This window comes from Marmota flaviventris, chromosome 16, assembly GCF_047511675.1.
Source record: "Marmota flaviventris isolate mMarFla1 chromosome 16, mMarFla1.hap1, whole genome shotgun sequence".
NCBI classification, from domain to species: Eukaryota; Metazoa; Chordata; class Mammalia; order Rodentia; family Sciuridae; genus Marmota; species Marmota flaviventris.
Genome location: NC_092513.1, coordinates 77,616,044 through 77,643,239, shown reverse-complemented (window position 1 = coordinate 77,643,239; position 27,196 = coordinate 77,616,044). Strand labels below are relative to the sequence as shown.

Sequence of the window (27,196 nt, the reverse complement as noted above, 5' to 3'; positions counted from 1 at the left end):
TTGAGACATGTGTGTTTAGTTCTTTTGCCCATTTATTCAATGGGTTATTTGCTTTTTTGGTTTTAGACTTTTTGAGTTCTTTATATATCCTGGATTAATTAATCCCCTGTCAGGAGTAGCTGGCAGATTTTTCTCTCATTCTGTAAGCTCTCTGTCTTCATGCTCAATTATTTCCTTTGCCTTGCAGAATGTTTTTAGTTTGATGCCGTCCCACTTGTGATTCTTGGTTTTATTATTTGAGATTTAAGAATCCTATTAAGGAATTTAGGTACTGGTGCCATTATGTCAGAGTGTTGAACCTATGTTTTCTTCTAGCATATGTAAAATTTTTGGTCTAAGTACTGTTTTGACCCACTTTGAGTTGAGTTTTGGGCAAGGCAAAAAGGATTCTTCTCTGTGTGGATATCCAGTTTTCCTAGCACTATTTGTTAGAAAGACTTGAGTATCAGATGACTGTCCTTGTCTCTGTCTGTCCTGTCCTATCCTATCCTATCCTATCCATCTTCATGTCTGTTTTGATGCCAATATCATGCATTTTTGTTACTGTAGTTCTATAGTATAATTTGAGATCAAGTATTGTGATGACTGTAGCATTACTCTTGCTCAGTATTTCATTGGTTTTGAGGGTCTTTTTTTTTTTTCTTCTTAAATGAACTTTTAAGGACTTTCTTTCCTAGTTCTGTGAGGAATGTCGTGTTTTGATGGGGATTGCATTAAATCTATATATTGCTTTTTGTAGTATGGCCATTTATTGACAATATTAATTTTGCCTATCCAAGAATATGGGAGGTCTTTCCATTTTCTGAGGTCTTTTTCAGTTTCTTTCTTTAGTGTTCTGTAGTTTTCATTATAGGGGTCGTTTACCTCCTTGATTAGATTTTTTCTTAAATATTTTATTTTTTGAGGTTATTGTGAATGGGATAGTTTTCCTGATTTCTGTCTCAGTTGGCTCATTATTTGAGTATAGGAAAGCTGTTGATTTAATTTAACTTCTTTTCCTATTTATAATCCCATTAATTTCCTTTTTGCCTGAATGTCCTAGTTAGGGTTTCAAGGAACTAAACTGAATTGGAGTGGTGAGAGTGGACATCCTTGCCTTGTTCTTGATTTTAGAAGAAATGCTTTTGGTTTTTATTCATTCGGTATTATGCTGGATTGGATTTGTCATAGATAGCCTTTATAATTTTGAGGTAAGTTCCTTCTGTTCCTAGTTTCTCCAGCATTTTTAGCATGAAAAGGTGCTGGATTTTGCCAAAGACTTTTTTCTGCATCTATTGAGATGATTGTATGATTCTTGCCCTTAATTCTATTTATATGGTGAATTACATGTATTGATTTGGATATGTTGAACCAAACTTGCATTCCTCAATGAAACCTGTTGGATCATGGTGTACTACTATCTTCCTAATGTATTTTTGAGTGAGGTTTGCTAATATTTAAATTAGGGACTTTTGCATCTGTTTTCTTCAGGGGTATTGGTCTTTAGTTGTTTATCTAGACATTGGTTAGGATCTTCCAGATTTTCCAGTTTATTGGAGTATATATCTTTAAAATGATTTCTAATGATCCTCTGGATTTCAGAATTATGTGTGTTGATGTCTTCTTTTTCATTTCTTATTTTGTTGATTTGGGTGTTGTCTGTGGTTAGTTTATCAATCTTGTTATCTTTTCAAAGAACCATCTCCTTGTTCCATTTGTCCTTTGTATGTTTTTCCCTTAATTTCATTAATTTTGGCTCTGACCTTATTTTTCCTGTTTTCTATTGATTTTGAAATTAGTTTCTTCTTTTCTAGAGCCTTGAGGGGTAACTTTAGATTGTCATTTTGGGATCTTTCTGATTTCTTAAATGTTGGCACTCAGTGCTATAAACTTTCCTCTTAGAAATGTCTTCATACTTTCACAGAGATTTTGTTATGTTGTATCTCTATTTTTATTTGTTTCTAAGGATTTATTTGATTTCTCCTGATATTTTCATGACTCATTTCTCACTCAAAGTGTATTATTTAATCTCCATGTTAGAATAGTTTCTGCTTTTTATCTTGTTATTGAGCTCTAATACATTCCACTATGATCTTACAAGATACCAGAGATTATCTCCCTGCCCCCCCTTTTAAAAAAAATATCTTGTTTTGTGTCCTAAAATATGAGCTGTTTTAGAGAAGGTTTCACATGCAGCTGAGAAGAAAGAAAGTAAATTTGGTTTTTGATGGATGAAATATTCGATAGATGTCTGTTAGATCCATTTAATTAGTAGTATTTTTAGTTCTGTAGAGTCTTTACTTAGTTTACATCTGGTTGACTTCTGTGTTGGTGAGATAGGTGTGTTGAAGTCACCCAGTGTTTTTGTACTGGGGTCTATTTGATTCTTTATATTGAGAAAGTTTTGTTCTGTATACACAGGTGAGTGTACACATTTGCAGTCATTATATCCTGTTTGATAATTCCCTAAACTAGTATGACGTGACCTTCCTTGTCTATTCTGATTAATTTTGGCTTGAAGTCTCTTTGTGAGATATTAGAGTAGTTACTGCTGCTTGCTTTTGGTTTCCATTTGCATAGTATATCTTTTCCCACCTTTTGTTTTACCTTTATCCTGTGAATGTCTTTGGTTGTAATGTGAGTCTCTTATAAAAAAAATGTGTGATTGAGTCTTATTTTTTTAATCGTTTGTGCCAGTCTGTCTTTTGACTGCATATCTTAGACCATTTACATTCAGTGTTATTATAGAGATGTTTTTTTTATTCCCTGCCATTTTGAGTTGTTTCTAATGCTTAATTTAAACTTAATTCTTCTGTAATTGGTTATTATTCTAGTGAGATGCTTTCATATACTGGCTCTCATATTTATTTTTCTTTTCTTCTGCATGAAATATTTCATTGGGTATGTTTTATAATGCTGACTTAGTGGTTATGAATTCTTTCATTTTCTGATCACCATGGAACATTTTCATTGTAACTTCAATTTTGAAGAATAGTTTTGCTGGATAATAGTTTTGGTTGGTACCTGTTATCTTTAAGGGCGGAATATATATTATTTCAAGTCCTCTGGGCTTCTAGATTCGGGGCTGAGAAGTCAGTGGAGAGTCTTAATTGACTTCTGAATGTGACCTGATGTTTTTCTGATGTGGCTTTTAAAATTCTGTCTTTGTTCAGTATATTATGCATTTTAAATATAACATGTTTTGGAGAGGATCCTTTTTTATCTTGCCTGTTTGGAGTTCTAGTGTCTCTTGGAAAATCTTCTGATTGTTTCATTAAAAAGTTCTGTATTTCTTGGCGGGTGCACTGGCACATGCCTGTAATCCCAGCAGCTGGGAAGGCCAAGGTGGGAGGATCACAGATTCAAAGCAACTTAGTGAGGTACCAAGCAGCTCAGTGAGACCCTGTCTCTAAATGAAATCCAAAATTGGGCTGGAGATGTGGCTCAGTGGTCGAGTGCCCTTGAGTTCAGTTCCAGATACTGATGCCCCCCTACCCCCCAAAAAAGTTTTGTATTTCTTTAATTTGCATTTCAGTGTCTTCTACTATGCCAGTCAGTGATTCTTAGATTTGGCCTCCAAATGTTATCCCTGATTTCTTTAATATTCCGTTCATGGTCTCTAAACATCTTTTCTTTATTGTCAGTTTTATTTTCAGTATTATATACTTTGTTTTCAGGGCCTAAGAGTCTGTCTTCTCTGTGGTCTAATCTGTTGGGGATGTTTCCAGTTGAATTTTAATTTGATTTATTGAGTCTTTCATTTCCAAGATTTGTGGTTTTTTTTTTTTTTTTTTTCAGAGTCTCTCTTTATTGAAATGATCTTTCACTTCCTGTATTTTCTCTCTAAGCTCATTTCTTTCATCTTTTAGTTCATTGAACAGTTTAATTATGAACTTTCTAAATTCTTCAGACAATGTTTCCTCCACCGTGGTGTCAGCAAGATCATTGATTGAAGTGTTATGGGCTATTTAATGTTGTTTGTTTTCTTGTTTTTTCATATTGTTTGTATGTCTCCCCACCTACTTGGGTGGTTATCTCTTCTACTTCTAGGTGCGGAATTGTTGAGTGTGCTTCTTTCTCTTAAGTGTCCCAAGATGAGTGAATATCCAAGTATTGATATACCCACTCAATATGTATCTTCTGTGCCCAGTATCAGCACCACTTTGAAAAAAGATACTAAACCTTATTAACTACAACCACTTCCAAGCAAAGCCATATACCAATAAACCTTAAGGCAGAGGTGGGGAATTAAAACTTACTGAACCATAGTTCCTCTAATCCAATTAAAATTGTTGTAATGTTCTTGAATAGGTTGAACAGTTAGTTATTAAAGCAACAAATTGCTTAATTAGTAATTAAATTAAATTCAATTTTAAAGTAATAAAATTACTATTACATGGAGTAGTGCTTGAAAGAGGAAGAAGAGAAAATGTGGGCAAAGAAAAAAGAAAAAATAGAAAAAATACAATAAGAAAAAGAAAACAAAATAGGAGGAGATTGCGACAGTTGCAGGCAGTACTGGAGGGAATGGAGGGAGTAAGAGGAGCAGTTATAAAATTGAGCTAGGAAAAGAAAGAATGATTCCAGTAAATGCTTTAAAACCTGATAAAAATACAATCAATTGGGCCAAGGGCAGCAGTATGAATAATAAGGGAAACTCTATGAATTCAATATGGAAAGTAATATCTCTAAGATCAAAATTGGTGTTAGAGTTGCTTTTGATATTCCCTGCCAAAGTGGGAGTTACTTATTCATGTCTTCCTGATTTGGATTTTATCAGAATTTGGAACCTTTACAAGATTCCCACCACTCCACAGCTTTACTTAAGTTTCCCACGGTGTGGAGGTTTTGATCATACCAGCCCTCCTCTGATATAGTTGGAGGAACCCCCCTCCTGTCTTTGGTGTGTGCAGGTACCTACTGGTTTTCTGTTGGCTTGGAGGAGATGGTCTCTAATTGTCTGTAACTTAACATCTAGGTTACTCCCTGTTAGGGGATACAGTTTTGCATGCCCTTCTGAAGAAAATCTTTGGGTATCCAGGGCTGTCATAGCTAATGTGTGTTCCCTCACATACATTTCAGAATGTGTGGGGTATAGTGGTCTCAGGTAGAGAACTGTATTCTGGTTGATGTGCTGGGTGGTGTGTCAGGGGGTGTAGGACTTCTGCCTTCTCTAGAATATGCAAGTTGCAGGTCAGTGGGCTTATATCTGGGTGCACTGTGTGTTGGCTCGTGTCTGTGGGTGCTCCTCTGTGAATCTCTTTGTGAGGATTAGGTTGATGTTCTCTGCTGGCTGCTTGGGGTTATCCTCAGAAAATGCCTGTTGTGGGTCTGTGCTTCTCTCTGGTCAGCTGTTCTTTCACTGCTTATTTCTGGGCTGTTGTGGAGTTGAGGGTTTCTGCCTAGATATCCCCTCTGCTACCACCTTAATTTTTGACAAGAAAAAAATGTATACAATACACTATATTTATATAAACATACACTGATATATGCTAATTTTGCCACACCATATGCTTTAGTGTGCATGTATGTAATGAGAATAATTAGAATTTCTCTTGGCAATTTTTATGGATGCAACATATTATTTCAACTGTAATTACTACAGAGTACAATGGATCTCTTGGATCTGTTTCTCCTATCTAACTGAACTTTTTAAACTTTAGCCACCATCTCCACATTTCCCCCACCTGAGTTCTAATTTCTTTTGAGTTTAGCAGATTATCTCATAAAGTTTGCACATTCTGAATTTCACTTAGTATTTCCTCATAGTTAGGTTTAAGTTAAAATATTTTCTGGAGGCTACCAAATGGGTGATGCTCTTTGTTGTATTGGTATTTTATTAATATAGCACTAAATATTAGGTTCTCCCACTTCTGGTGATGATAACTTTTGTCACTTGATTAAGGTAGTGAATAACTGTGGGTATAATTTTAGCATTCTCTTAGAAACCTTACACACACACACACACACACACACACACACACACACAGAGTATAGCACACTCAGGTTTCATGGAACCAAAAAAAGAGCCTCCCCCAGTTTTGTCTCATTTTCTGCTCCCCAGGGGGAAGGGCTGGGGACGTCACTGTGCGTCATTGTTTGCTGTTTAGCAGTAAGGCAGTCTCTTGGCATCTTTTCCAGGAACTCTATTTTAAGGTGTGTCTATGAAGTAATGATGGATTTTTAAATCCTGTGTGTGTTGTCCTGAACACAGTAGTCATTTTGGAAAGGGTTGTTTATAACCTTTGTTGAAATTCTCTTAGAATTTACATCAGAATCTGAACTTATCTTTTGAATATCCTCAGCTATGACTCATCTTTATCCTGTGAGGGTGAATTTGATTTTCATAAATAGCAAAAGATCTTTCTGTGCCAAATCTGATGAAGAAGGTCATACTGTTTCAGGAAGAAGAAAAATATAACCACAAAAATAAGACTAATTTTCTTAAGAGGCTTGAGAACGTCACACATTTTACCAGTGTTATGAACAATGGATAGCATTGTTGGACCTTGTGTAGTGCTTCCTGAGGTGACTTCCTTAAAATCTAGCACTCATTCGCCTTTCTGAAGTCTTTGGTGTTTTTATCAATATACCTCAAACATATGCATACACACTGCAAAGCCTCGTTTCTTTATATGTTAAATTGCAATTCAGTGACCACCTCCTTATATTTAATGAGGGTGTTTGGGTAGTAATTGTTGACTTTCCACTTTGTTAGTTGCTGTGGAGGAAAGATATGTAGAACTCAGCCATCGCCCCTTGGAATTGACTTTCTGAAACCTAGTAGGAGAGTTTGAACATGTGTACAGTATCTTAACTGCCCTATTCAATAAAGTCTGTAATCAAACAATTTAAAACTGTGTATCTTGAGTTTAGAGAAAATAGTGTGAGTTCTGTCTGGCATCATGAAACAAGAATCTGTAAGTCTCAGTTGGCAAAGCCTACAAGGTGGTTCTCTGGCCACCCTTCTGACCTCAGTCCTGCAATTGCTCCCCTTGTTCACACACCGTGTTCCAAACATATTATTCACTAAGCAAACATTTGTTGAGCCCTGCAGTGATGTAGACATTGGAGATGTAGCTGTGAACAAACAAGATCCTGCCACTGTGCACCTACCTGCTAGCACAGGAACAGTAGGCACAGCAGATGGCAGGTTGTGTCTTATGGCCGAAATGCAAAGTTCTGTAGAACAAGAGAGGGGAGGGCAGCTGACGGTGGTGGAGGCATACACCGTAAAACAAGGGTTCAGGGGCTGCCTCACTGGGAAGGTAATGTGGGAGTTAAGATAAATGCCTTCAACAAATTAATCATACGGATCTTGGCAAAAGCACCAGTCCAAAGGGCTTAGGTGGGAGAGTATGCTGTGAGTATTCACTGCATCACCACAGCCATGGTAGGGAGGCAGAGGAGGAGTATAGTGTTGGTGCTGTCAAAGAAGCAGTGGGGAAGAGGGAAAGATCATAGCGGTGTTTGTTATAGTACTGTCCCTTTAACCTCAGTGTGAAGGGGATGCACATGGATTTGTCAACAGAAGTGCAACATGCTCTTTAAAGTTTTAAAGCTTCATTGTGACCACTGTGCTAAAAGGGGGCAATAACAGGGCAGGTTAGAAGGAGGATACCTGTTCCTGCTAGAATCTGTGGCTGTGGTTCAATTGGAGTGTGATGTGGGCTAGGAACGGCTTGTTCTTGTGAACATGGGGTTGTTATTGGACTCTGGGTGTCCCTCAAAGTTGGAGTAAAGGGAATGTCTTGACAGATTGGATCGGAGCATAAATGAAAGAGAGATGCAGGAATGACTCCAGGGATTCCGACTGCAGGAACTAAAAAGGGAAGTTTCCTTCTACCAAGACACAGAAAGTCAGATTTGGAAGCAGTAATCAAGAGATTGTTTCACACGGTCTTGGTTAAAACTCACTGTTGAATATCTAAGTGTAGTATTAGTCAAGCAGACCGTTATACAAATGCCAGTCTGGGCTGAAAATAAAAATGTGGAATTCATTTAGCATTTACTGACCTGGTCCAAAGGCATGCTGAAACTTACAAATGGACTTTGGTACAGACAGAGAAAACTCTCTTTAATTCAGGCTTGATGCATGGGGAAATACTTTCCTTAGAAGGTTAGCAGTTGCTGTGAGGAACCAAAACACCAAAAATTCCGAGGGAGGGCAACCATCTTCTTTAATCCAAAGAGCTGTGATCTCAAGAGGGTGAGACAAGTACCCATTGCTTTTTCTTTGTGGGTTTTCTTTCCACCCCTTGACCTTTGGCACTGGCATAGTCATTGGAAGTCCAAGACAAAGTAATGTAAATATAGCCCCAGTGTTCTGGCCAGAGGGCCCCCAAAACAGGGCATCCCAGAGCACTGCACAGCACCAGCAAAAATAAGTCCACAGCGTTGTTTTGTTAACCCCTGGACATTCCCTCCTGAGCTGTGCCCGTGTCTCTGATAGTAGATGAGGCACTTTAGAGACTGCACCAGAAGTCAGACCACTGCACACTCGTGTATTATTAGTGAAAGGATAGATCTGTTGATCTTTCCCTCTTCCCCACAGCAGAATCTAGAAATAGATCCATAGGAGCGTGGTCAGTTGATATTTGACAGGTACAGAGGGGCTTCAGGGGAGCAATTATGATATTAGACAAATTGGGCAGCTACATGCAGAAGAATAATAAAAAGGAATCTTGATTTAAACATCAAACTTGTCCAAACACCAGCTCAAAATAGATCATAAATGTAATACTATACAATTTTTAAATCTTTGTGGAGTCACGTTTTGACTCTTATTCCCCAGTGTGTGAGACCAAGGGATGTGGTCTATTAGTAGGAACTCAGTATTACAGAATGTATGTATTTCTTTCCCTGAAGATGGCAGTGAACTTCAGAGTGGGTCTATAAAATACACTGCAGCATTAATATCATAGGAATAAGTTATTTAACTGCCAGTTTTCTTTGTAAAAAGTAGCTTTATTATTTTATATGTCCAAATTATATAATAAAATAATTGATGATTTTGATTCAGTTGCTTTTTATAATCTCAAATTGATGTGTCTGTTATTCTCATTTTAATTTTTTCTTGTTTTTAATAACTAGCATGTTGTGTTTTTAAAAAGAAGAATATTCATTTTTTGAGGTGCAAGTTACTTTCCTTTTGGCCAACTGTGATTAAGATAGCTTTATTTGCATTTTAATAGTCTGTAATGTTTGTTTTATGTATCATGCTAAATAGATGGTCTCAAGAATCACTTGAAGCACTGTAGAAAGCAGATGTCAAAAACCTGTCCTTGCTGAGCCTCGTGGTGCATGCTTGTAATCCCAGTGGCTCAGGAGGCTGAGGCAGGAGAATCGTGAGTATAAAGCCAGTCTCAGCAACTTAGCGAGGCCCTAAGCAACTTAGCAAGACCCTGTCATGAAATTAAAAATAAAAAGGTCTGGGAATGTTAAGTGCCCCTGGGTTTAATCCCCAGTACCAAACAAACAAACCAACAAATAAAACTACCCTTGTCTCAGAGTAAGTAAATAAAATATGTGGAAAGTTAATGAAAGACAGTAAATTAGTTTTCCCTGTAAATTAGGAAGTGTGGAAGTTCATTTTTCTCATCCTTTAAAAATAAAATTGAATTCCCTTTTCCCACATCATCCATTTTGGTGACTGATGTTTTAACTCTGTAGTGCCTGGAATGTCCTAGAGGCATGTTTTGGTGTATGCCCATGGGTGTTTCATCTGAGAACTTCTGTGCCTGGCCTCATGATGACAGGAACTCTCATTTGGAACAGTGAAATTAAGAGTGCTTTTCTTTCACTTATAGAAATTACACGCACATATCAGCTTAGCGCTAGCCTTATGATGAAATTCTGATGATTAGCTTTTCTCCACCTGTGAAGCACAGTAGGCACTCACGGCGGAACCTTCCCAGTGAGGTGTTCTGGGCTGGAGTCCTGACTGTCACAAAATTGTATGTCTTTAAGCAGATTATTTTTCCCTTTCCCACTGCTGCTTTTGTAAAACGAAGCTAATAATAATGCCCACAGAGTCGTGAGAACTGACTAGGACGGGACGTGTAAACTGCCTGTAACAGTGCTGGCACATTGTAAAGATCAGCACTTGTTAGTTCCTAATTGGTGCTAGCTGTGATTTTTCTTCTTTTCAAATGCCTTTAACAAGTTACAAAGCTTTCCTGTGTACTTGTAAAGCTTTAAGGAGGTAAGGTTGACATACGATTAACACATATGTTTTAGCATACAGTTTGGTACTAAATGTTTTGATATGTACACATGATACTATGTCTTTTGACATATATACATCCATGAAATCATAGCCACAGTCAAAATAAAGGACATATCCACTCCCCGCCGCTGAAATTTTGTTATGAAACCACCAAACTACTTCTTGTCACAATACATTAGTTTTCAGTTTCTGGAATTTTGTGTGATTATCATACATTGTGTAATCCTTTATTTGCCTGACTTCTTTCTCTTAGAAATACTGATTTCTTCCCATTGCTGAGTGGTATTGCGTCTTACGGTATGCCACAGTTTGTCTCCTCACACAGGGATAGGCCCTCTAGCTTATTTTCAGTTTGGGCTGTTATGAATAGAGCTGCTGGGAACAGGATATGTACGAGCCTTCGTATGGATGTATGCTTTCAGTTACTAAGGCCAGCGACTAGGACCGAGATGGTTTCGCGTGGTAGGTGTGTGTTGATACTTTTGATATACTACCAGGCTGGTGGTATATACTGTGTTGGTGTCGGCAGTACGTGAGGGATCTCACTGGCAGCAAGGGAGAGTCAGAGTTTTTTCACACATCCCTGCGGTTGCTGGGCAAGGTCAGTCTTTTTGATTTTAGTCTTTCTCACCGGAGGAGGGTATCTCATTGTGGTTGTAATTTGCATTTCCTTAATGTCTGATGGTATTGAGCTTCCTTTCTGTCATCTGTATTTCTTCTCTGGTGACATAGCTGTTCAGATGTTTTACTTGTTTATTGGGTTGTTTCAATTTTGAGTTCTGAGTTTCCTTATTTTGAGCATTATAAATACAAGTCCTTTATTCAGTATATGCTTCATAAATGTTTTCTTTCCATCTGTGACTTTATTCTCTTAACTATGTCTTTCAAACAGCAAAAGATGTTAATTTTGACAGAGTCTAGTTTATCAGTTTGTTCTTTCACACATTATGTTTTTGGTGTGATTTCTCAGAAATTCTTGCCTAAAGTCACAAATATTTTTCTCCTATTTTTTTTTTAGAACTTTCCTTGATTTGATTTAAATTTATATCTCTTATCCATTTTTATTCAGTTTTTGTATATGGTGTGAGGTATGGATTAATATTTTTTGTGCATAAAGACACTGCTTGTTCCAGCATCATTTGTTGTACCTTTGTTTAAAAAAAAAAAAAATGAAGTGTTTTTTATGTGTGGTTTATAGCTGGACAATTCTGTCCAATTATTTGTCTGTTTTAATACCAATACTATACTGTGTCGAGTACTGTAGCATTATAATCTTGAAATCAGGTAGTATTAGTTTTTCTACTTATTTGTCAAAGTTGTTTTATCTGATCTGGATCCTTCGTGTTTCTTTATGAATTTTGGAACCAGCATGTCAACTTCTACAAGATCCTGCTGGAATTTTGATTGAGGTTACATTCATTCTTTGGATCAGTTTGTGGAGACTTGATATCTTCCTGACTTTTTAGAACCACAGTGTCTATTTTTGTTAGATCTTCTCAGCATTTTTTAATGTTCAGTTCTTGTCTGGCAGAATGTTCTGTAAATACAAATTAAGTTGGTTGACAGCGTTATTCAGATTTTCTATGCCTTTCCTGGTTTTCTTTCCACTTATTCTGACAGTTGTTGAGAGATCAGAATTTGAATTTCCAACTGTAATTGTAAAGTCATCACCTTTCTCTTTGTAGTTCTGTTGTATTTTGAAGTTCTGTTAAGAGCACAGACATTTAGTTTGCTCACATCTCTTGGTGAATTGACCTTTGTATTATTTTTAAAATCATCTTTTTTTTTCCCCCTTAGTGATGTTCTTTGCTTTGAAAACGGTGTCTGGTATTCATATGGCCTCTGCCGTGGACGTTTGACTAGGATGGCCGGATGCAGCCCTTTGTAGTTCATTTCTGGGCTCTCCTCCCTGGATTCTTAGTCTGTGTGTGTTTATTAGTCAGCATACTGGTGAGCCTTGTTTTTTTAATCCTATCTCACAACCACTGTCTTTTAATTGGGAGATTCAAGTCATTTAAGTTTAATTTAATTATTCACATTGTTGTTTAAATTTCTCATTTTCTTATTTTTTTCTATTCTGTCTGGTTTTGTTCCTGTTTTCTTTTTGCTGTCATTTGGATTAATCAAATATTTTTATGATGCTGTGTTATCTTCATTGGTTTTTATACTATTCGTTTTTATTTTGCTGTTTTTTATTGTTTTAGGGCATTTACTGTACATCTTTAATTATGACAGTCTGCCATCAAGTGATAAACCATTTCATATGATAGTAAGTATTTCGTTTTTTTCTCTGACCTTTATGTTATTGTTTTTTTGCATTTGACTTACATGTATACTGCACCGTTATACCTTTGTTTGCATAGTTAATTATTCTTGAGAGATTTAAGTAATTAGGAAAAGTCTTATATTTTTACCTACATAATTATTGCCAGGTCTTTTTATTTCTCTGTGTAGACCATATTTCCCTCTGTTAACTTCTTTTCTGAAGTGTACATTTTTTGGTGATAAACTTAGTGTTCTTTCTTTCTTTCTTTTTTTAATTTTTTTTTGATACTGGGGATTGAATCTGGGTGCTTCACCACTAAGCTGTATCCTAGCCCTTTTTACATTTTTATTTTGAGAGAAAGACTCAATACTTTGCCCAGGCTGGCCTTGAACTTGCAATCCTCCTGCCTCAGCCTCCTGAGTAGCTGGGATTACAGGTGTGCACTACTGTGCCTGGCTTAGACTCAGCTTTTGAATGTCTGAAAAAGTTTTTGTTTTACCTCTGTATTTGAAAATCTTTTTGCTAGATATGGAATTCTAGGTTGTCATTTGTTTTTCCTTTAGTTTTAAAGATGTTCTGTTGTCTTCTTTGTTGCATAGTATTTCCTGACAAGAATTATCTTCTGTCATCCTCTTCCTTGTTCTATGTATATAACAGGCTTTTCTCTGTGACTGCTTTTAAAGTGTCAGTTCTCACTGGTTTTGAGCAATTTGAATCACAGTGGGCTTTGGTGTGGTGCTGGCATGTTCCTTTTGCCTGGTGTTCATTGAGCTTCCTGAATCTCTGCTTCTTGTGTTGCTTCCTTCCCTGGCCTCAGCAGCTTGCTGACACACTTAATGGTTCAATGCTCTGCTGGATCCTCAGGATTCCTAGAGTTTTATTTATCCCTGCCCTGCACACTCCTCTGTCACGTGAATCTCTTTTGACTCTCAGCTTCTTTTGAAGTGAAAAGGTCCACTGGCTTAGCTTAGTGTTTTCTTCTCCACATCTCGAGGGGCAGACACTCACAGGGCCCACCTTGTTTTCTGCCTTTCAGGGGTCTTTCAGCTGCCCTTTGTTGCCTCAGAGTCCTGAAAACTGTTGTCTGGTTTTTCAGGCAGGAAGGTGAATCCAGCCTTTGCCACCCCATCTCTGCTAGAAGAGGAAGTGCTGTGGTTTCTTAACTGAATAAATACACTTACTTTAGTTGCATTTTCTTTCCCAACTGACCACTTAGACTTACCACTATTAATTGGTAACATTGTTATTATGAAGACCAGGTACTACTTTCAGTGTCACAAAGGTGAAATTAAATTTAAGAGTGATAATCTTAACAGGCATTTGATAAGAGTAAAGCACCACCTTTCCATTGAAACAGACTTTTCGGCTTTTACAGTTGTCACTCAGAAGTGAGTACCATCTGTCAAAATCACAGAGAGATATAGAGAGATGGAAATGGATCAGTGTTCCGGTTTCATGTCTGTAAATTGGATTTTATAAAATGGGCTTTTTGCTACCTATATGATTATGCTGTGAAATTAGAATGTATTTTTATATTCAAGTATCCTACCTTCCCTTTTGTTTATATTTTCATGTGAAGTTGGAACTTTGCAAATTGTGCTTGGACCTTGTGGTTACTAAACATGGAAACCTTCTGTGGCCACTCTGTACCAGTAGTTGCTTCTTTTCTTTTCCTGCGCTTCCTTCCTTGACTTATGCCTTTTCCTCTCTTTCCTGACACCTTTCCATTTGGAATGCACCTACTCCATCTACCATGTCCCCTCCAGTGGGGTAATATTGAGCAACCCACTCCTAGAGCCAAAGTTCTTTTGCCAGCTATGATAACTTTAGTAAGGAAGTAATGGTGTTACTCTAAAAATCACTCCTAGAGAATTTGAATGCACAAGTAAGGTTGCTATTTTCTTTTAAAAGGAAAATATATAAATAATAGAAGTATATATCAGAAATGGAAGATTATTTGGGAAAATTTTAAAATGTAATCAATCAGTAATTGAGGGATTTCTTAAAACCAGTTGACTGTGTTGCCTTATGTAACTTTATTTTGATTCATATTGTAAGGAAATATTAAACCCAATAAGTAGTAATTATTAATGTTTTGAAACTTGTCATTTAAAAAATTTTTAAAATTTGTCCACTGGTATATTAAGACATATAAACATGAATTTTCTCTGGAAATACAATTATATTATAATTCCCTTCTGCAATTTGATGTTTTTGATAATAATGATACATTTTAGAAATTTCTCCTTCCTGTTTCACTTGTAACTAATGGAAAACTTTTAGTGCTTCAACATGAAATCTTCTGGTTTTCAGTTTGATATATGCTTCCTTAATGCCTTAATTGTTAATGAAATATGACATATTGATAATGTTAAAATTTTGATACCTGAATTCCTTAGATTTTCTTTTGAAAGATTTTGACTTTCCTGGAATGAACTATTAATTAGTCATGATATGTTATTCTTTCATACTAAATTCTAATTCTGCATTCTATATTGTACCTATATTGGAATGGCATTTCATGGATTAATTTTTATAGATGAGATTAAAGTTTTGTTTCGTATGTTATCTTAGCAACATAACTTTTAAATATTAATATCTAAAAAAGTACTTAGAAGACTTATTATCTCCTCTCTGGCATACTAGAAAGTAATACTGGAATCACCATTTCTTGAAGTTTCTATATTAAATTTATCTGTGTGTGTTGGTATATTTTAACATTTAAAAATTCCCTTTAATAACTGGTATTTCTTGGGAAATATGGTTTGCACAGACTTCCCAGAAGTATTAACATTCACTTGTAGTTGTTTTCTTACATTTCTAGAGATTTCCTCTCATGTTTGACTGTCTTCCCTAATTCCTAGAAATAGCTCTTATATTGCCTTTTTTAAAAATTGCACTCTTTCTCGCTCTTCAAGTTTATGATTTTTTACTCATATATTCTGTCTTTTCTTTTTCTTGGTGTTTTCATTCCCCTTTTAGTAACTTAGCAATTTAAATATTTAATTAGTTTATATTCATTTTTTTGATGAAGGCATTTGCCTGTATTTTAAGCCAGCTTCAGCTATTTTCCTTTCATTTTTAATTGATACTTTTTATTTTTCAATTCACATTTTTATTCTTATTTAATTTGTAACCCTTAGATGCTTTTGGTATTTCCTCTTAATATTTCTATGTTACTAGAACATGTTAGTTTGTGCTTTCTAGAGCACTATTTTTAGGAAGTGATTGCAGTTTCATTTTTGTATAATTGCATTGGCTAGTTTTTATAAATATATTTTTGGGGACTTTATAAAGAAATATTCTTTTTGATCACATAGTTATTGGTGCCTGATAGATGATATATTTATTATGGTTTTATCCAGTTTATTCTCATTTTGTGTTTCATAATTTGCATTTTTCTTTAGATGTGGTACTGTTAGAGTCAGCCAGTAATCTTTATTGAGCTTCTAAAAAATGATATTGAATTGCAGTTACATGTTTCTGGTTTTTTATCATTTGGAAAACGAATCAAAAACAAATTTATTACAGTCACATTACTGTGTAGATAAGGATAGGCCCCAGTAATGAGAACTCACATCGATAACAGTTTACATATGCAATATTCACTTTCATTCAGTAGTAACTATTTTTTGAAAGTGAAGCAATAAAATGTTGAAATATTTTTCTATGTAAATCTACTGATTCTTGAATTTTTTTTTCAAATATTGAAAACATAAATAACCTTATGAGAGCTAGCGCTAACTTATGGGGTGTGAAAAGGAAATTCATAATTTGATATTGGCTCAGGATATTATTTTTGTCCTTGCATGGAAAAATTATTTAAAACTCTTAATGCATGACAGTGCTTTAGGAAGCTATTTCAGTATTAGCCTCAAAGGACAGATTACTATTCTTTTCCCACCCTAATAAACTAGGTCACTGGTTTTTGGCACATTTCCATAATGTGAGATTTATTTGATGTTCAAGGGTGCTGTCTAGAAATAGTGATGCAGTGTCAGCAAGGCCATTTTTCATTTCATGAACATAATTTCCAGTACCTTGAATTAATTTATTCTTCAACCTGTTAATAATTACTTAGTCACTGTTGTTTCAGAGTTGGAAAAAGCGAGTGGAAGTGGCCATTGTTACCGAGTTAGGTAATGAGTTATGGAGTTCCTGTTCAGTTTAGAGGTTTGGCCTATTGAAGTGGTTGAAATTTTATGAAAACCAAGGAACAACTTTCTACTTGACACTGTGATAGTATTTGTTGCCTCAAGTGACTGCAGATACTCATCTAATCACCTGAGTGTTTTGTTGGATTACATTTTCCTATGGGCAACTTTATGCTCAGGGAAATTCTCTATTCTGCTCACCAGCCAGAAACAAGTACCTGAAAAACACAAATAACCATAATGCTTCTCTAAAATTAATTATTTATAGGTCCTATAATATTTAATATCTAAAACAAACTGTTTTAATTTAGTTATGTATCAGTTCAGTGTTTCAAAGAGAGATGAAGAAAATATGAATCACTCAGAACGACTAGCCTCGTTGGTGTTTCGAGGACCAGGAGCTGGGCTCTCTGGGTCTCATTTCTTGCTCTGTAGCCTTAGGAAAGTGACTTGACTCTTTTGAGTTTTGTTCCTTAAATCTGTAAGTGTGAGTAGCCTTGTGTAATATATAGTGTACTGTGAGGATGATGGGAATGAATGCACGCACAAAGTTTTGAAAGGATTCTGGTAGATAATTACCACCATCTCTGGGGGCAGTAGTAGTCCTTGTTATTATTGCTGTGAGCATGTTAGTCCTTTATGGATGTCCTCCAACCCCCTACTCCTTTGGCCATCCCTGTTCCTTCCTTGTCTAATAAATTGTTACTGTCTTCTGTGTGGTTAGGATACCTAGTTTTGTTAATTCCCCTGAGGATAAATTTTTAGAAATTTGGCCTAATTTTTAACTACTCAGGAGATATAATTCTCAAAGGATGGGCCAGTCAGCCTTACCTGAACATAATTAATAGGAACTTTTCTAAACTAACAGTAAAGGGTAAAGCTTGGTAAGAGAAATTACAGATTTGGGCCTTTTCTGTGTTTCCTTTTCTTGTTTAATAGATACTTTTCTTCCTTGTTTGTCTAAAGTTCATTTTCATCTTATTATTGTTAACCTCTGTAACGATTTATCTAATGTTAATCAGGTCCTGAATTATCCAGAAATTTATGTTGAGTGCCAATCTAATGTTTATTTTGTTCTCTTAATTTTCATACACTTGGTTTTTTCAGTTATAAATATTTTGCTGGTTATTTCATTCATAAACTTTACAACAACTTTTTGGGATTCAGTGGAAAATAAATATTATAAAATCTGGAAAGGTTTAGAATTTTTATGTAAGTGTATTAAGAACAAGTCATTTGGTTTTTTAAATAAGAACCTCATGACATCCTGTCCTTCTGCAGTTTGCAATTACATCTCTTTGCTGGTCTGGTGATGTCAAGGATGTGTTGTCACGGCACTTGGTGTGAGAGAAGGGACTTACTCTGGTGTCAGCGATATCTAGCTCAGTGCTTGTTAAGTGATAGGTGATTAGTAAATGTTTGTTGAATGAAATGAGATGATTTTACTTTTTAATTTTGTAGTTTCTAGGATTTTTCGGAGGCATATCCAAAAATTATGTTTACATGTTTGGATTTGTTTTTACTTATAATAAGTATGTTTTACACAGGCACATTTTGTTGCTTTTGTTGTAGTTTGATTGTTTTTAAGTAGGCCTGGTTTCTGTGCCCTTTATTGACCTAGGATTTGGTAGCAACTGTTTTCCTGTTGTAACACACACCCTGAGAGAGTCCTTCATTTGTGGTCCTCAATTGATCTTTGCTGAAGAAAGAAGCAGATTGTCCTTCTTAAGCTCAAGCACACCTGGCCAGCCCTTTTACAAGCTCTGAGACAGAGGAAAGAAAACAGATGAATATTCAGGAGTTTTTTGTGGCTGCATAAAATTAAAGGGGCAAAAAGCATTACTCATAAGAATTCAGACCCTTTTAAAATGCAAAGCACTGAATTTTCATGAGTGAGTGATTGCTCTGGAACTAGAGCCACCCACCCTCCCAGTGCCTGTTATTTGGGTCTCTGTGTAATTATTATTTGGCTGATTTGACTCTGAATGTACACATGACTCAAGAACACATAAAGATAGAGGAGGTTTAAAAATATTTCAGTTTGATACCTTTATTCTGTGTAACCTTAGTTTAAGTATAATCTGTTGTTGTTGTTATTGTTATTGTTTTGGGTACTGGGGATTTAACTCAGGGGCACCTTATCAGTGAGCTGTGTCCCCAGCTCTTTTTTTAATTTTTTATTTTGTGACAGGGTCTTGCTAAGTTGCTGAGCCCGGCCTCAAGGTTGTGACCCTCCTGTCTCAGCCTCTGGGGTTTCTGGGATTACAGGCGCACACTACCACGCCCAATTGATATTTCAGAAATTCTAGATTGCTATGAATATATGTGAAATGTAGCGTATCAGTTTTTCAACAATTCCTAAAACAGTGCTTATTAATATCCACTTACTTAACCAACACCTTGGTACTAGTCAGTCAAGTAGAATCCTTGGGTCCTGCTGACTTTAGGAGAGAGCTGCTTTACAGGCAATGCTAGGAAGGGCTTTCTCCTTGGTGAAGGGTATGATTGATGAACCCTAATTTCATTTTCCTTTTTGATTTTTGGCCTTGCCATCATCGGGAGTGCTCTTTTCAAGTCTCTGAGTCCTGTTGTACAGTTGGTGTGGCTGCTCACTGTTCTGGCAGGCAGCCTTTGCCCAGTCCAGGGGAGCCGCTCTGCCGCAGTGCTGGTCTGCAGCAAGCTTCTTACCAGAGGTTGGCCTCTCTGGTGTGGCTTGGAGCTAGGATCCTTGTTTGTGGTATCTCTTCGTTCCTGCCTGGTTTCATTTTTTTGCTTTTAATTGGTGCCAATTGAACATTATGGTGGGATTTGTTGTTACCCATTCATACATGCACACAATATAACAATATAATTTGGCCGATATTCCTGCCTGTTTTTTATAATGTATTTCTTCAGCATTTATGGTAATTCTTGCTGCCACCCAAAACCCTTTTAGTGAATTCCTTTTCTGTGTAAATCAGCCAAAGTTCGTTCCCATTACTAGCAGCTCAGAAGAGTGGCTGATAGAGCCCTGGACTGTTGTCCTAATTCGACATCAGTGAGTACATTGATGCTCAAGCGCAAGTGTTACGCACTCGAATTTTGCTTTCCTTTGGAATGTGTTCTGTGCTTAGTAGATGTTTTTTCTGTGAAGAATTCTTTTGGGTTTGTAGGTCTGGGAGATACATCTCTCTTGGGTATGTTATTTTTGTCCCAGACCCTTGTTGTAGTGGCTGGAAACTTGGCAGTGAACAAAGGCGACAGAAACTTTTGAAAAGCCTTCTTGGAGCTTGTATTTGAGGAGGCATACAGATAAATAATCTAGGTAATATGCTAGATGGTGCTAATTGTAGTGATAAAAAAGGAGGGGAGAAAGAGTGTGGACCAAAAGGCCCTCAGATTGGGGGGTGGTCTAGAAGGATCTAATAGTCTCAAGACAGAGATGGTAGAGTGCTGGGCCCTGCACCTGTTTCTTCTGAGTGGGTCTGGAGGCCAAGGAAGGAACAAGGCTGACCCAGTGTCCTCATGGCTCTGTCTCCCCCTCACTGACTCCATAGGTCATTGATGCAGGACCCTGACTGGACCTGTAGAAGGAGCATTTTAAAACAACAGCTATAGCCAGAGAAACATGGGGCCAGTCTAGGTGTACTTCAGCAAGCACAGGTATAGTAAAATTAAACATGCATTTGCTGTAGGATGAGGTTTAAAGATACATTAGAATATAAGAATTAACATTGTACATACTATAAAAATTTAAATCTGGACCATATTTAGTTATCTTAATATCTATTTTAGTTGTGATACCACATACAAAGAATGTGTAAGAGTACTAGATTTTAGAATAATTTAATCTCCAGGGGAGCTGCTGTTGTATTTCCTTATTTAACACAACAAGAATTTGATATGCACACTAATGCTGCTGTGATATATGCTGGAAAGTCTAGGTTTTGTAGAAAATTAGAAGCGTATTGGAGATTTTTGTATTTCACTATCAAAGGACTAATATTTTATTATATGGAAAAGCTATTCATATATTTGTTGTAATTGCCATAGAGAAAGTCCTACTGAGCATCAGTTGGGTCTTTCCTCACCTATGCTTCTCACTAAATGCCTTATGACTGAATATTTATTTTTGTCAGTGTGAATATTAAAGGAAAGCTAAACAGAAGCAATCTTAATATCATGTTGATTACATTCCAAGAAAGAAAAAGAAAAAAAAAGAAATGGCAGACATTAAGCCTGAAAGCCATTTGCTATAATTACTCTGTGTGAAATATAACTGGTAGCTGTCAAGCTTTGATTGAAATTTACTGAAGGTTGACACCAGCTGCATGCATTAATTGTCTCTGCAAGCAAATGCACATACCACAGTTACCATTTGGAAGCTTGCTCTTTCTGTTTAATTTGTTGTAAAGTATTTTGTGATTGAGTTTGGATGATTGCTGCTGTAAGTTCAGATTTATTTTTTTGCTTCATTTCCAGCGGACACTGTGGCTGCGGCTCAGTGGTAGAGCGCCTCCCTTACACGTGTGAGGCACTGGGTTCAATTCTCAGCACCACATAAAAATAAATGAATAAAGATATTATGTCCATCTACAACATATATATATATATATATATATATATATATATATATATATACATACATATATATACATATATATATATATATGTATGTAAATATATATGTACATATTTGTGTGTGTGTATACACACACACACACATATAAACTCCTTTCAGCTATATTCTGAATATGCCTTTAACAGTGATATTTCTAAATTGCACAATACTGAACATTTGTAGGAGGGGAGATTACAATACTATTTTAAAGACCCCCCCTCCCCCCATACTCACCTTTGATACCAAGTATTGAACCCAGGGATGCTTAACCACTGAGCCATATCCCAAGCCCCTTTTAATTTTTTATTTTAAGGCAGGGTCTTGCTAAGTTGCTGAGGCTGACACTGATTCTCTTGCCTTAGCCTTCCAAGCCACTGTGATTACAGGCATGTACCGCTGTGCCCGAACTAAAGAAGCACTTTTGATCTATGTTTGTAATTAAGATTTATATAGCTTCCTTTCTTGGACAATATTTAACTCATTCTAGATACAGGGATTCCAATTTATATATTAGTGTTTTTTTTTTTTTTTTTTTTTAAAGCCTCCATCAAAGTGATGAATACCAGTTTGTGAGTTTACTTGGATTGTGCACAAGTGTATTTTGGTGGTTGAATAACTACAGTGTTTGATCTGATAGGTACTGCATGTGGCACCAGGCAGGCTGTACCAGCCTGTCAAATATTGATTCTTTTTCATGTTGATTGCAGTACAAATTGAATGAAAGTTCTACTGAAGGCCAAGCAGAAGTTGTTTATTCTTTTATTGCCCTACAAGGATTATGTATTTGAGTCTGACAGGAGCCAAGAAAGTATGAATGTGGTTTAAAGTTATCTAATACTTACACTGAGAAATATTTCAGTATTGCTGGACTGTTGAGGATCTGCAGTAGACATTTTTTGGGGTTTGGCAGCCCAGCTTTTGTCTCCCTTCCTGAAAACACCCCAGTTTCTACAAGGAGAAGCCACGGATTATTCTTACTGGGGTGTGGGCCAGAGCCCCTTCTGCCTCTTCTGCCCTTGGATGAGACCTGCTTGTCTCTATCTGATCCTTTCTAAAGAGCTTTCCTCTAGTAGGAGGTGGAGGTGGCAGGAGCTGTGGGGGGATGTCTCTGTGGGGACACTCTGTCCCTTCCCTTGGGCACTGACAGGCTACTTGTGTTAGCTGTTACCTTTTAGAGCTTCCCTTTGATTCTGCCTGAGAATCTTCTGAAAATCTCTTTTTCCTCATGCTAACCAGAGTTGATCTGAGTTGCTTATGAACTTCACAAGAACTTTAATTGGCTCTAGAAGTATAGCCTTAAAATCTAAAATGAAATTTAGTAACACTGTCCCCTGCTGGCTCACATGATACAGTTTGATGCCAGTTGATACTCCACTGTGGGTGGTGGTTCTTCCACTAGGCCTGTGGACCAGCCAGGTGGCACTTTGTTCTCTTTGTAGTGGGTGTTGAACATGTGGTTTGTGCAGGTTTGGGTAACACTGATTCCCAGGACCCTAGTGTTGAAAGCCATGGTTGGTCACTGGATGCAGTGTCTTATATGAAGGGGTAGACCAACTAAAACATTTCCTACACTGGATTTTTATGTAATGTATTGTGAAAGTAAACAAAATAAGTACTTCTTTTTCTCTTTTGTTTTTGATGTGATGGGGTAAGAAGTATATAAGATGACTAAAGTTCAAGCATTATAATGGTTTTAAAATTCACTTATACAGAATAAAATATACTTTTATCATTGAAGGTATTTGTTTTTTATTGAAATTAAAATTTTGTTGAGTGAATTATGTATTAAAAAGAAAATAAACATTTTTTTTCAGTCTTGAGTATGAAGTAATTAAAAGGAAAATGCGAGCATTTGTATTTAGGTGTGTCACTGTATTGTGTTTCTTTTGGATCACTGTCTTTATCACATCTTTTCACCTTGGGCTGCTAGACAGCATTTCTGTAAATTAATCCATCTTTTATGAGAAGGTGCATGAAAAATGGTTTCTCAGATATTTAGAAAATGTTAATTATCTGAATAATAGCACCTCAATAGGTTACGCCATGATAGATTAGTCATAACAGCAGCTTGTTTTTTATTCTTGTCTGTTAAATATATGCCTAGATGTTCTAGTATACACCATATCCTTGAATATATTTAAATGCATCACAATTGAATAGGTATCAAATTACTTTAAAAAGAAGATACTGAAATAATAGCACCTGATGTATTAGCATTAAAACTGGGGTTTTAAGAAGTATATCTGTGTGGTGTCATGTTTTCTTCAGTGTGTGTATGTTCTTTTCACATTTGCAGGGTTTACATACACTTTAGATTTTGTGCCTTCCCAGCGTAGGAATGAATGAGTGATGTTGGAATGAGTTTATTCTAACCTCCCAGAGTATGTTCCCGTTATAGAAATGTTTTATAGAACGAGAAGGCCTATGGGATAGTGCCAGAACCTAATTTAACCCAAAGTTTATTTTGCTTTCAAGTATAAAAGAAAACAGTACCTCTGTGCAAAGACACTTATAATGGTAGAAAGCAAGTTGAATTTCGAATGATGATGTTTTTTTGGCTCTTGAGAGGAGGTTGATGCCAAGTCTTTTAGTATGGTCTTCATTTTGCCTTCCTTCAAGGCATCCCCGTAGAGTTAATGTTTCAAGACCAGGGCATCCCACGGCTGAGTTCGGAAGTCAGTGGGACAGATATGTGAGCCTGGAGTGGGCCTAGGCAGTAGTACGGTATTTGTGAACGGAGGGGCCAGAATCAGCAAATTTACACTATTATATTTCTTCCAAGAGCTCATATAGAAAAAGTGGTAGGGGCCTCAGGATAAGGGCAGTGCTCAGAGTGGAGAAAAGAGAATAGGAAAGGGAAACAAAGTCCTTTCTTGCCCTTTCTGCACCAAATGTCCCCATATACTAGAACTAGGCTCCCTTAAACCAGTACCAGCAAGGTTGGGGCATTGGGCTGGATTGCTCTTAGCTCTCCAGTTGTGCAGACACAACTGAGGGAGAAGGACACTCCCTCCCTGTTAATTTGTGCTTCATGGCTAGTTTCTCCAAGGGGACAAGCAGATCAGCATATTCAGAAAACTGAAAATATAAATTTGAAAACCTCAAGGTAATCTACTTGGCTGTTAAAGCCATTCAACAAGAAGGAGACATCCTGAGGAAGGAGCTAGTGAATGGTCTGTGTGAAAGATGGACTCATCTTACGTGATGGGATGGGAGTTGAGGAGAATGCATTTAGATAATTTATTAATTGTATTGTAGGTTACTTATCATGGCAAGTTCTCTAAGCTTTTCTTTGTCTGCAAAATGAAAGTGATAATGCCTTTATTATAAAGTTGTTTAAGATTTATTGTACTTGCTACATTTTAAAACTGCTTTATAATTCATAGAGCACTATATGTATGCTAGTTATCCCTTGGAATTTTGCATTTGTAGCTAGGGTACCTTTTTAGTGTGTCTTGTCAATGGTAAATTTGGGCAATGCTGCAGTTGGTGAAGTTAAGACTCCCTTTTCTGCTCTCTGGACTGAAAACCAAGAAACCTGGATCATGGTGCTGGAGATTAAGTTTGAACCTGATTAGCTTTGTGTTAATCCACCAAAGTGCACATAAAGTGAAATACATGCAGAGTGTGCATACATTCTGCTGCATGATTATAGCTTCTCTAAAATGTCATTGTGTTTTATACTTTTTTTTGTAAAGTTTACAGTCGGGCCTAGACAGCATGTTTCTATTCAGCTATACATACCTTTTGTTGTTACTTGTGATTAAGATGTCAATAAGGTAGGAACAGTCGCTGCTCTATTAATTATTGGGCAGAGTAGGATTGCCTGAGCCTCTGGCTTTGAGTACTGTTTTGAGTAGTGCTAGTCCTAGGTGAACACTCTTGGGCTCTTTCATGTGTTAAAGAAAAGGATTGCACTCTTTGAGCCCTGGTGGCCCCTTCAGGGCAGTTGTTCTGCGAAATCTTATAAATGGGTGTCCATATTTTGTAATTCTTATTCATATAAGCCAGTCATAGAGGTCTTTGCTCAGAGTTTATTAATATAGAGGCCACAAACTTTATTTGCTTAAAATTATTTTTGAAGGTTAGGCATCAGTACATGACATTTCATTATGGACTCCTCTGGACTTTTGTGTGATTGTTTCTTTTCATCATAGTCTTTCCATCAAAATCATTTAAGGGTATGGGAAAGGCGGCAGATTAAGCACTGGACATTGTCATTTGCCTCCTGCATAGATTTTTTTTTTTTTTTTTTTTTGTGTGTGTGTGTGTGTGAGAGAGAGAGAGAGAGAGAGAGAGAGAGAGAGAGAGAGAGAGAAAGAGAATGAGACTAATAACTAGCAAAAAGTAGGGGGTTGGGAAGAGTCAAACAAGCAAGGTATTAGAACTTTCTGGGAATGTAGGGTTGATTTTAGAGATGAGACAGGTTGGAAAGCACTAGCCTATGTATCCCGTAGGGGATCCTCTGAAGAAATGCAAGTCAGTCTTTTCAGGGAACTGCAAAGGGGCTCAGGTCAGCAGCTGTGTTAGAAGTTACAACTTAGAATGAGGTTAATAAAAACAAAAACAGGATACAATTGAGGGACTGTTTATAAAATGGTAGCACAGATCAGCCCTCTTCTCCCCACTTTCCCAGTGCCTGGCATGTGTACACACACACACAGAGCATAGGCAGCTAGCATGTGTTCTCAGAAAATGTAGGAAAAAATTGAGACATGAAACTAAATTTAGAAAATTAACACTGCTAAAGTGGATTTGGGATCTGCAGAGTTAAACCTTCCTCACTGCTCAATTGGTAGGCTCTGTTCTGTACATATCAAGTAAAGGTCACCTGCCCTGGGCCAACAGAGTTAAGAATTCCCACCTAAGACAAGAGGCCTTCCCTGGCTGACAGGACGTGGGGAAGAGGTCCCCTCTCCCCTGCACTGCCCTCCTTAGTGAATACAGTCAAGGGGCCGTTGGGAATGTGAGGAGAATTGACAGCATGAAATAAGAAGTTAAGTTTTATACGACAAATGCAAAAACAGCAATATTACCAGAAACAGCCATTAGACTTATTAGAGAAAAAAAAAAGTGTTGAAGTGAAAATATAAGTAGAAATAGGAGAAAATAAAGTTAAAGTAACCTTCTAAAATGTAGAGCAAAAACTAAAAAAGTGCAAGAACAGTTATGAGAAATGAATTTGTGTTTCAGTATTTGACATATAGAAGTTAGAGAAAAGAGGAGAGAAAACACAACAGTGGGACAAGGTGATTCCCTGTGGTGGAAAAGGCACCTCTTTATATTAAAAGAACCCACTGAAAACCGGACAGAGTCATGGGTATGCGCTTGGGAAATTTCAGTGCTGCAAGAATTAAGAGAAAATCATAAAGTTCTTAGAGAGGAAGGAAAACAAGTTGACTGTGTATGAACTGTCAAACTGGATGCAGTGCCAAGCATTAGATGTACTGCCTACATCTAAACTCAAAAGTAAATGCACTTTTTACCTATCAAACTACAATTCAGGTGGAACAGAATAAAGACATTTCAGATGTTCAAGGCCTAGAAAAATTAGCTTCCCACGTACTCTTACCAAGAAGATAGATAGTTGAGCATGTTCTCCAATTAAAAAAGAAAAGAAAAGAAATAACCAAGGAAGAGAGACTAGGTCTTCAGAAAATACAGTGACTATACTAATTTGGCGGTCAGAATAATGGTAAAACAGGTCTAGACAACAGCCATTCCAGATTGAACCAGGAGTACTCCTGAAGCAAATCAAGGATTAACAACTTGAAGATAACTTGTTTCCTCTGAACCCTTTGTTCATAGAAAGAAAGCAATTAGAAATCCCAAGAAAACCTCCATTTGTTCCTTAGTTTGTGGGTGAAGGTCATTCTTTTAAATGTTCCGCAAGAAAAGTAGGTCGAATTGTCCCCAAACTAGAATTTTCTGATTTGCTGGAGATCAAAACATTAATTATAAAGAATGAA

At 36.8% G+C, this 27,196-nt stretch overlaps 1 protein-coding gene across 4 annotated transcripts in view; it reads left to right on the top strand.

The window, feature by feature from the left end:
• Auh (AU RNA binding methylglutaconyl-CoA hydratase) overlaps nt 1-27,196 on the top strand; it is a 155,034-nt gene that overhangs the window by 77,379 nt on the left and 50,459 nt on the right. Inside the window, exon 7 of one of the 4 annotated variants that reach the window (XM_027955418.2) lies at nt 12,412-12,476. The exons of the other annotated variants lie outside the window; for them this stretch is intronic. Within the exon in view, the coding sequence (XP_027811219.1) occupies nt 12,412-12,476 (65 nt within the window). The remainder of the gene's footprint in view (nt 1-12,411; nt 12,477-27,196) is intronic. 4 annotated transcript variants of the gene reach the window in all.